We start from the raw sequence: 10,775 nt of genomic DNA, 5'->3' as shown, positions 1-10,775 counted from the left end.
TGTCGCATCCACTATCGCGTCGATATGTGGAAGTGGGAAGGGGTCCTTTGGACATGCCTTGTTGAGGTCAGTGAAGTCCACATACACTCTCCATTTTCCTTTCTTCTTGTGCACTACTACCACTTTTGAGAGCCATTCTGGATATTTTACCTCTCTTAATTTTGTTTGCTGCTAACAAGCTATCTACTTCTTTGTTGATCACCTTATTCCTTTCAGCTGCGAATTTTATTCGTCTCTGCTGGATGGGCTTGCATCCTGGGTCTACGCTGAGTTTGTGTGTTATGATAGATGGATCTATTCCTATCATGTCATCATTGGACCATGCGAAACAATCCATATTGGCTTGCAAAAATTCGATTAGTTGCTGTCTGAGGTCTCGTGTGCATCCTTCCTCTATTAGTACAGTTCTCTCTGGGTACAGCTTGTCCAGGTTGATTTGATCTAGCTCCTCGGCTGGGGGCTCGATGTATTCGTCCTGGACGCGCTGTTTCTATGATTGCTATGCTGGAGGATTAGCTGTGCACTTTAATGCCTTCTTATAGCAACCTCTGGCTTCCTCATGGTCTCCTCGTATTGTTTCCACTCCCCAGGGCATGGGGAACTTCACACATTGATGATACGTTGAGGGGACTGCCTTCATTAGATGCAACCATGGTCTCCCAAGGATAACATTATAGGTAGATGGTTCATCTATCACCAAGTACCTCTCCTGTTTCTTGATTTCTCCTGCATGGGTTGGAATCACGATCTCTCCCAATGAGTTAGCTGTTTCTCCACTGAACCCCACCAGCGGGATGGTCTTCTTCTGCAAGTCTTTCTCGCTGAACCCCATGTTCTCTATGGTTTTCAGCATGATTAGGTTGACTGAGCTACCATTATCTACTATAACCTTTCTAACCGTGCAATTAGCCATTGACAATGTTATGATAAGTGCATCGTGATGTTCCTGGCTTTCGTGTATATCTTCTTTGTCGAAGGCGACAGCAGGCAGGTCGCTGTGGGAAACTCTGCAAGAAGTCTCTGGTCTGTCTCCCTTAGTTTTAGTAGCACGTCTCTTAGCTGCCGAATATGTCAATCCGCTCAAGTATGAGCCGCCTGTTATCACGTTTATTATCTTGGTGCATGTAGGCGGTGTTGCGGGCTTCACGGAGCCCACCTTATCCTACTGATTGCCCCCACGTTGTAATAGGTGGCTCAGCTCCCCCTGTTCGTACAGGCGCTTGATCTCCCTGCACAGAGTATAGCAATCCTCCGTATTATGCCCAATGTCGCGATGGAACTCACACTTTTTCTTGCTGTCTTTTCGCCATGATTGTCCTTCTACTGGTAGTCTAGGCCACCTTACCCCGTCTCCCATCTCCTTGAGTGCTTTTAGGATTTCTCTGAGGCCAGTGGTGAATCCATATTCTGCCAGCGTATGGAGTTGTTGAATCTCTTCTCTGTTATCGATTTTGTTGACTCCCCTACCATATGGCCTATATCTCTCCTCCTTCTTTCCGGTGGACTGCTTTCTGCTTGTCTTTTCCATGGCCAACTTGTTGGATATGCTTGGCGTACTTGGTATGCTGGCTTTAGCTAGGATGTCTTCTTCTAGTCTAATCGTAGCTGATGCCTTTTCTTGTACCGCTTCGAAGCTATGACAAGGGTGCATAGTCAGGTGCTTATATAGGTCTGACTCATGGTGTAATCCCCTTCTGAATGCTTTCACTGTTGTTGACACGTCGCACTCCCGTACTGCCACCTTTTTATTATTGAATCTAGTGTTGAATTCCCCAATGGTCTCGTTGGCGCCTTGAAAAATCCGGTATAAATCGCCAGGGTGCTTTTGTGGCTTCCGGCTGCTTGCAAATTGTTGAGTAAACGCATTTACCAAATTGGCAAATGTGGATATCGATCTGTTAGGTAGACTTACGAGCCATCGGAGTGTTGGCCCTGACAGCGTGGACCCGAACCCCTTGCATATACAGGCTTCTTTTACATGCCCAATGGCTATTACTGTCATCATCTATTGTTTGTACTAGCTCACGTGATCAAAGGGGTCCGTTGTGCCATCAAAGAGAGTCATATTTAGGTTGGTGAATCCCTTTGGCATGGTGGCGATTGATATTGCATCCATGAATGGTGAGTTGGCATAACTGTCAGGCGGTGCCTTCTCAAGTGGAGGTGGCATTCCTGGGACCCAACTCAACATCTCCCTTAGCTCTAGATACTGCTTGTTGGTTAAGCTTCTCGAGTCTGGGCTGCATCTGTCTGTCGCCTGCTCATCCTGGATGTTGTTTTCAGGCCTTAGTTCCATGGGATTCTGGTGTGGCGTATTACCTAGCGGGGCTAACGTCACGAGCTTCTCTTGGTGCAAGCTTACTTGCGGACTGCGTGCGGATCCTGTGCCAGGTGTCTGGTTAGTTATAACAAAGTTATTAACTGGGATGTTACCTGGTACTATCTCTGTGCGGCTGGCAGGCTGCCAGCTATCCGGTGTGAGATATCCTAATCCCTGTGGGGCTATCCTTCCTCCCATTGATACTGTTGTTAGATCTAATCTTGTTACTAGCTCGGCTGGAATCTGCCGCGGTCGACTCCTGCTTCCTGATGCCCCTTGGGTGAGATCCACTATTGGGGCCTAATCCTCATGCTTCGTGCTTGCTGGTGTGTTGGACTGTTGTCTCAAAATGTCTATCTGTGCCCAAAGCTCCCTGTCCTCCTCTTTGCTTCAGCTTCTGCTTTCTTTTTTTTGGTGAAATGTGAGAGTTTTCATTAATCAAATAGTTAATATTCAAGTACAACTTCAATACTTCAAGTTCTAAGACTAGTCACAGCTACAACAAGATATCTAAACAAGAGAGCCACTGCTGATCATGACTAGTAACTGGTTGCATAATCATCTGACTGGTTCGAGCATGAATCGATCTCTGCACATCTTTCACAATTTTGTCTGGCATTGTTAGCTGGAAGTTCATCCTACATTTGTTCCTTTCCATCCAAATGCTATACCAGCAGGCCAGCTTAGCCATTCTACAGACATGTTGCTGCAATTGAGAGTACTTCCTATCAGAGTGCAATTTGAGTTGCAACCATACCTCAATCTGTCCCAATATTTGTTTGCTCTATAAACAGTCTTCAAAAAGATGGGAATGTGTTTCAATGCCTGCCTCACATAGCACACAATCCGTAGAGTCACAGATTCCAATAGCATGTAACTTCTCTCTGATATTGAGTGCCCTATGATAAACTAACCAGGCTATAAAGGCATGTTTAGGGATGCTCCATCTATCCCAGACATCAGAATACCAGGACATAGGTGGGTGTATATCCTGTATCCATGTATAACCAGACCCAACTGAGTAGCCTTTAGGATCAGCTACCCAGCAGTTATTCACAAAGCCAGCATCTAATTTAGACCTGATCTTACAAATGTTCCTCCAATTCCAATTGGAGTCACTAGGAGGTTCATAAGTAGACTAGTCATTCCCCTTCAGATAGATATGATCAATCCACTGAACCCACAGTCTATCAGCCTTAGTATATATCCAATTCACAAGCTTTCCAATAGTTGCAATATTCCATTTTTCAGCATCTTTCACACCCAAACCTCTTGATTTCTTATTACAGCAAACAGTGGACCAAGCCACCAGAGGAGCCCTGTGATACTCAGTGGCCCCATCCCACAAATAATACCTGCAAATAGCAACAATCCTCCTGATTATCATTTTAGGAATCGGAAAAATTGAGGCCCAATAATTATGGAGAGTATTGAGAACAGAATTTATCAAAATTAGTCTGCCTGAATAGCTAAGCTTCCTAGCCCCAATCCCTCTTATCCTGGTTACTATCATTTCCACCAAAATATTACAATCCTGCCTTGTGATTCTACCTGACTGGATAGGAATACCAAGGTACTTAAAAGGTAAACATCCCTCTTGAAAGCCTGAGACTTGTAAAATATCATGTTTCAGGTCATCAGAAACCCCAGCAAAAACCACCTCAGACTTAGCCACATTCACAATCAAACCATAAGTGGCAGAGAAGGTAGAGAAAGCTCTAAGCATAAGCATAATTGATCTAGCATCCCCTTTACAAAACAGCAACAGATCATCAGCAAAAAGTAAATGAGTCAACTTGAGGCTCCTACAAAGGGGATGATATCTGAAGTGTCATTTCCGAGTTGCATACATCAGAACCCTTGATAAGTATTCCATACAGATTGTAAAAAGCAAGGGAGAGATGGGATCTCCTTGCCTTAACCCTCTTTTCCCAGCAAAATAGCCAAAATGTGAACCATTCAAGTGTAGTGAGAAAGAAGGAGTCCTCACACAAATCATAACCAGATGCTTAAACTTTTCAGGGAAGTTTAAGGCTGTCAACATCTGCTCTAAAAAATTCCATTCAATGGAGTCATAGGCTTTTTGAAGATCCATTTTGAACATACATCTAGGTGATGCAGTTCCTCTATTATACATCCTCACTAGATCCTGGCAAATAAGAATATTTTCTAGTATACTCCTTCAATGAATAAAGGCACCCTGATTCTTACTTATGATGTCAGGAAGAACCACAGCCAATCTGGCACACCAAATCTTCGAAATAGTCTTGTAAATTACATTACAGCAAGCAATAGGTCGAAAATGTTTGACACGTGCTGGTCTGTCAGTCTTAGGTATGAAAGTGATCATAGTGGCCTTAATTTGGGTAAGCAACTTACCACTATAAAAAAATCCAACACTGCAGCACAAACCTCATTGCCAACAATGTCCCAAGCATCTCTGTAAAATTGGCTAGTAAAGCCATCAGGTCCAGGAGATTTATCTTTTGGGATACTGAATAAATGCATTTTAACTTCCTCTGTTGTGACTGCCGAATCCAACATCTCCCAATGAGCTAAAGTGCAGCACTCGCCCATTCTAACGACCATATAATTCACTGGGATTGTGCTCTTCTGAGATACTAGAAGTTCCAAATAATAGTCCAAAACTGCCTGCTGAATTTGAGACCCCTCAGTACAGACCATGCTTTCCTTATCCTCAAAGCTCATTACCTTGTTTTGCAACATTCTTTTTTTGATTGAGTTATGAAAATATGCAATGTTTAAATCACCTTCTAGTGACCATTGGATCTTAGCTTTCTGAATAAGAAAGCTATCCCTGGCTGTCATCAGGTCCCTCAACCCAGTAGCCACCACCATCTCCTGCTGCATCAACTCAAGATCCCCAGGGTGGTCCACCAAGTCCTTCTGAAGTTTTTCCAAAAGAGCTGCAGTAATAGAGGTGCTATTCTCTATATCAGAAAAGCAAGCTTTATTTAGTTCTTCAAGCGCAGGCTTCAATGCCTTCAACTTTTTTACAACATTGAACATTTTAGTCCCCTGGTAAGCCTGACACCAGACACTTTTCACACAATCTTTAAAAAACTCAGATTTCCCCCACATGTTGACGTATTTAAAGCTTTTCCTACCACCCATGTCAGCTTTCTTGTTGATAATCGTGCAAGGACAATGATCAAAAACTCCTTCAGGGTGGAAATGGGCTAAATAATCACCAAATTCCAACATCCATTCATTGTTACCCATCACTCTATCGAGCCTACTGTATACTCTATCCACTGGATTCTGTTTGTTAGACCACGTGAACAAAGCACCAGTAGCCTGCAGGTCTTCAACACAATAAAGAGAAACACACTCTAGGAAATGTTGCATTTCAGCTTCAGAAGTGTGACCTCCTAATCTCTCCACAGGGCTCAACACAGTGTTAAAGTCCCCAGCCCAAAGCCATGGTTCTGTACAAGTCAGAGCTACATTCTTCAGAAAGGTCCATAGCTCAACTCTCTCATATAAATCATTATGAGCATAAATCATAGTAAGTAAAAAAAATTTATCATCAGTCCTAGAAACCACTCTCAAGTGAATATATTGAGCATTATAAGCTAGGACAGTAACTATGAAAAGCTCAGGTTTCCATAATACCCAAATGCGCCTTCCTTTATGCCAACTACTATTTGTAGTAATACTCCAACCTTCACATAAGGAGGTATTCTTATTCAAAAGATTTCTAGGTTTTATTTTTGTTTCCAATAATCTAAATAACCCTACACCATTATTATGCATAAACCATTTTACCAATTTTTGTTTATTAAGATCATTTAAACCTCTCACATTCTAAAAACCCAGATTATGCATGAGATGGAAGGGAAGGGGGGTCTTTACCACTCTGCATCACTCCCCCCCCTCCCCCCAGGAGTAGTGCCGTTTAGAGCATCTAAGAAAGAATATGGTCCTTTTCTCCCATATGCTATTATCTCAGTGAAGCCCCCTTGCTTATTAAGTTTCATGATATGCATAGCAGGAGTGGCAACATTAGTCCTAACCAGAGGAGGAAATCCCTCAGGAGAAAACACAATTGAGCGTTTATCTCAAGAGGGATCCACTTGTTTTTACACTGGCCTCCATTCTTTCCTCTTCTTTTTCTCTGGTAGAGGATTTGGTTTTCCTTTTGTGTGGACTTTAGGTTTAGCCTTCCTACACTGTTGTTTATCATGTCGAAATCCCTTACAACCCTAATACGAAACAGGTCTCCATTCATAAGTCACCTGGACAACCACCATATTCCCAGTCTCATCAAGAATTGAACTTTATCTGGTAAATGTTGGTCCATCTTTAGTTCCACCAAAACCAAAGCATAACTCAATCTCTTTTTTTCAGCAGTGGCATTATCCTTTCAAACAAACGTACCCACAAGTCCTGCAATGGGCATTAAACAATTCCCCCAAAACTTCAAAGGAATTCCTGTTAACCAAACCCAAACAAGGACCACATCAATTTTCTCCTTAACAAGGTCCACCTCAACGCTCCAAGGCTTAATCACTATAGGCTTATTATCAAAAAAGTAGTATCCAGTATTCAGAAGAGCAGAAATCCCAGCAGGCGTGGTAAACCTGACTAAGAAAACTCCATTCTCCATGAATGAAACCCTGTCTATACCAAAGTCAGACAAAGCTTGATACACATAATCTTCAACAACTTCCAAAGGAGAGTTAGTCCCTAAAATATAGCAATATACAGATTGATTCCAGAATTCTACCTCAGATTTGATATCATCCTGAGTGAACTTCAGTAGATCCATCGGGTCCTCCTCCTCAACAATAGTCTCCATAACTATGTTTTTACCTCCCTGACGAAGCATCCATCCAGAGTCCTACTTTTCTAGTACACCCTCGTCGAGATTAAGAACAGGGATACCCATGATATCCACCATGGACGCCATCTTCCTCGCATCGCCAGATTGAGGTTTCTGAGCAGTAGTTATCAGCTTCTGGTTTCCTTTGATCTTCCCGCATGCCTTCCATCACCTTCTGCAGATTTTCCATGCCACTAAGTAAGGTTTGCGTTGGACTTGGTGGTGGGGTAAGATTCGAGCTTCCAGGTCCCTTGTCTGATTTGGTGTATGCCGCCACAGCAGGAGTCTTGGGAGGCAAGGTGACTTTTGCCACAGGTATGGCTCTTGAGGTGTGTCTGGGTGCTTTAGTTTGAGCCGTTGATACTGGATTCTGGATAGGATTTGGTGGTATCAGCGGCTGGCTACTCCCTGACACGGCTGATGATGTTTGTTTGTCCATTCTATATCCAAGTAACTAACGATGACGACCAAAAAGTCCCATGGTGGGCGCCAAACTGTTTTGATATTTTTCTACCGAATTAGGTTAAGTAAGGTCAATGTGGTCTTTTCGTTGTATATTAATTATATAATTTATGTGAACGCTGAATATGGAAATCTGAAGACGTAAATAAGGATCGACACAAGAGATTTGGTGATGCGGAAAACCCAATGTGGGAAACGACCACGGGAAGGGACGGTACCCTTCCAATGATTGCACTAGCTTTGAATATGAGAACAAGTACAAGAGAGATGGCGCAATAATGTAGCTAGCGCAATGTGTAGTATTCGTAGGATGGTTCTTGAATTATCTTTTTTCTCCCTCACTTTGGCTATTTATAGGGTAAAAACCCTAATCAAGTCCAATTCCTTGTACGGCAAGGAATCTTGTATCCGGGTCTTACTGGGCTTCTTTCCATAATCTGCTGCCTTGGACTCTATTCTCCCTGATCTCCCTAAAATATCCCTAAGATCTTTCTGGTTCCCTTTGTGCGCAGGCCCTTTGTGGTTACTGGATTGCTTGGCCTAATTTATTAAATAAGTCTTGATGGACCTACTTTCCACTAGGCCAATATGCAGAATTTGGCCCAAACAGTAGTTCTTGCAATTATTGAAATAGGATGTTATAATATTGTTTCATTGTTTCTTCTTCATGTTTGCATTGTTTTGTTAGTCTTTGATAATTGGTTACTATATTGGATTATATCTGTTAATACGTTCTATAAGTCGAGAGACACGGAATCGGATTAGAAGCATGTGTAGTAGGACGAACTAGTCATAAACGAGAGTTTCTCTAGGACCCGGTATATGGTTGACACTAATATCGTGAGGTGGGTGTCTCTAAGCCTAAACAATTAACGATTCATCAACTCCTATGTTTAATTTGAGCATTTACATAATTTACATGTGTGACCCGACCTCCCTAGACTATTTCTGTATCATTATTGTTTTCTTCCATTATCCAACCAACCAATCATACGATAACCGACCTTGCTAAAATTCACTCCATAACAACTAATTAACAACTACCGTCTCTCTATGGATTCGACCGCTACGTACTACATTCATTTGTGTCTTAGGTATTTATTTTTGCATAGGTGTGCGATAACCTATCAGAAAACAAGAAGAAACCGGAGAAGCTAGCAGGAAAACAAGCCCTGTGTTATAGAAAACACAGGAGAAATCCCCGAAATGAAAGGAGAAACGAGAAAACCCTAGATTGAAACCCTAAGAGAAAACCCTAGACAGAGTGAAAAGATATTTATAAATAAGTATTTATCTAATTTTTACTGAAATGTTCACATCATACAAATTTATCATCTATGTATTAAATATCTTAAAAGTAGATGTAAAAGCTAGATGTACCAAATTGATTCTTCTACTTTTATTAAGTGCTAAAAATTGATTTTGCACTTTTTTTTTTAAAATAGTTTGTGACTTACAAAAAATATGTATTTGGACAAATTTAAGTTTTTAATAACTAAATAAATGTACTTCTAAAACCTAGGCCAAAGTAGAACTTCTCATGAATTATACTTTCTCCAAAATGTAGGAAAGTAGAACTTCCCATGAATTATACTACTTTCAAAATGTAGGAAAATAGAACTTCCCATGAATTATAAATTCCTCCAAACTGTAGAAAGCTGCTTAACCCCCTGGAGAAGTGACAATTTCTGTGTAATTCTACTTTCTACATGCAACTAGACCTGTCAAACGGGTTAGAAGAGCGGGTTACGGATTCGATTATTTCAGGTGCGGAAAAAATGGGTTTGTACGGTCGGGTCTATACTGCTTTCGGGTCGCGTTAGGGTCCGAAATGGGTTAAATTAACGCCTTTTAATGGATGTTTATTTTCTTTAATTTTAATTATAAAAATAGAGCTATAGTTAATTTTCATAAATAAATAGTTTGATAGAAGATATTAGTACGAATAAACAACTTTTGTCTAATATATTCAATATTGCAACGTTATACGGACTATTGTGATCAGTTGTTATGCGTGTGTGACAAATAGTGACTATATTTATATGTTAATCATTTGATTAATTAATTATGTAGTAAAACTATGCTTTAAAATAAATATAAGCATACTTTATTTCAAAAGTTAAAAAGTTACTCCCTCCGTCCCGGTCAATTGTTGTCCTTTGGTTTTGGCATAAAGACCAAGAAAAGAGAAGGGGGCCAATTATAAGATGACAAGTTGACAAAATTAAATGTGAATAATCAAATTGCTCATCAAATGCAATCCTAAAATAGAAAGGGCAACAATTGACTGAGACACTCTAAAATGGAAAAGGACAACAAATGACTGGGACAGAGGAGTACTATTTTAATCATTTATATTGATTTCATTTCCATGCTTTAAATGCAAATATTTAATAAATTTACCCATTTACAGGTTGGGCTCTGGCTGGATCGTGACTCTAAATGTACGGGTTATTATTGGTTCGGGTCGTACTCGGGTTCATGTTATTTTCGGGTGGGTTTGGGTCGATTTTTTTGGTCGGATCGGCTTTTGACAGGTCTACATGCAACCAAACAACTTTCTAATTTACATGAAATAAAAGTTCATGGGGAAAATTATTTCCTAGGAATTGCAAGTTCCTACGGTGAACCTAATTAACCACCCCTAAGTGTATCATGTTCCGTGGATGTAAACCTGTCAAAATTGACCAAACCTGAATGACCCGATCCAAATAAATTGTCCGTTCCCGACCCGACGCCCAAACTCAAGACTCATGTTTGACCCGACCTTTAATTGTTCCGACCTAATATAACCCGACCCGAATGTTTATTGTTGCAAACTGATTATTATGCACGAATTACTTGAAATGGTTGACCGATATTAACCCGGTGCAATCTAACCCGATCCTAACTCTTACAAGTCCGAAATTAACCCTGCCTGAACCCGATCTGACCCGATAAACCCGCTTGCCAAGTCTACGTGACTATATGTGGATGTAACTGATAAGCTTATATTTCTACTACCTTAATTATTGGTTTTAAGTGCAATAAGGCGACATTTGGAGGCGGTTTTGTATGATTTATGTCACTACTACCAATTTCGAGTGTCGGGGTGTTAATGAAGCTTTGAGTGATGTTTTGAAGTAAAGGCATGCCTTGAAGTCTATC

General features: G+C 41.0%; 3 protein-coding genes across 3 annotated transcripts; all 3 read right to left on the bottom strand.

Annotated features, from left to right (window-relative positions):
• Positions 1 to 499: 499 nt before the first annotated feature.
• Positions 500 to 832, bottom strand: LOC141630530 (uncharacterized). Its single transcript, XM_074443334.1, has one exon. It carries the CDS (start codon positions 830 to 832, stop codon positions 500 to 502), a length of 333 nt encoding a protein of 110 aa, XP_074299435.1.
• Positions 833 to 1,162: 330 nt separating this feature from the next.
• On the bottom strand, positions 1,163 to 2,002 carry LOC141630529 (uncharacterized). The gene has a single exon (XM_074443333.1). It carries the CDS (start codon positions 2,000 to 2,002, stop codon positions 1,163 to 1,165), a length of 840 nt encoding a protein of 279 aa, XP_074299434.1.
• An 814-nt stretch (positions 2,003 to 2,816) lies between these two features.
• On the bottom strand, positions 2,817 to 7,142 carry LOC141630528 (uncharacterized). Its single transcript, XM_074443332.1, has 6 exons — positions 6,722 to 7,142; positions 4,700 to 6,006; positions 4,199 to 4,469; positions 3,505 to 4,069; positions 3,235 to 3,399; positions 2,817 to 3,045 (listed from the first exon to the last, which is right to left on the bottom strand). The coding sequence occupies exons 1-6, from the start codon at positions 7,140 to 7,142 to the stop codon at positions 2,817 to 2,819; spliced, it is 2,958 nt and encodes a 985-aa protein (XP_074299433.1).
• Positions 7,143 to 10,775: the final 3,633 nt, after the last annotated feature.

The sequence above is a fragment of the Silene latifolia genome, chromosome Y (assembly GCF_048544455.1).
Source record: "Silene latifolia isolate original U9 population chromosome Y, ASM4854445v1, whole genome shotgun sequence".
NCBI classification, from domain to species: domain Eukaryota; kingdom Viridiplantae; phylum Streptophyta; class Magnoliopsida; order Caryophyllales; family Caryophyllaceae; genus Silene; species Silene latifolia.
This window is presented reverse-complemented; position numbering and strand designations above follow the sequence as displayed.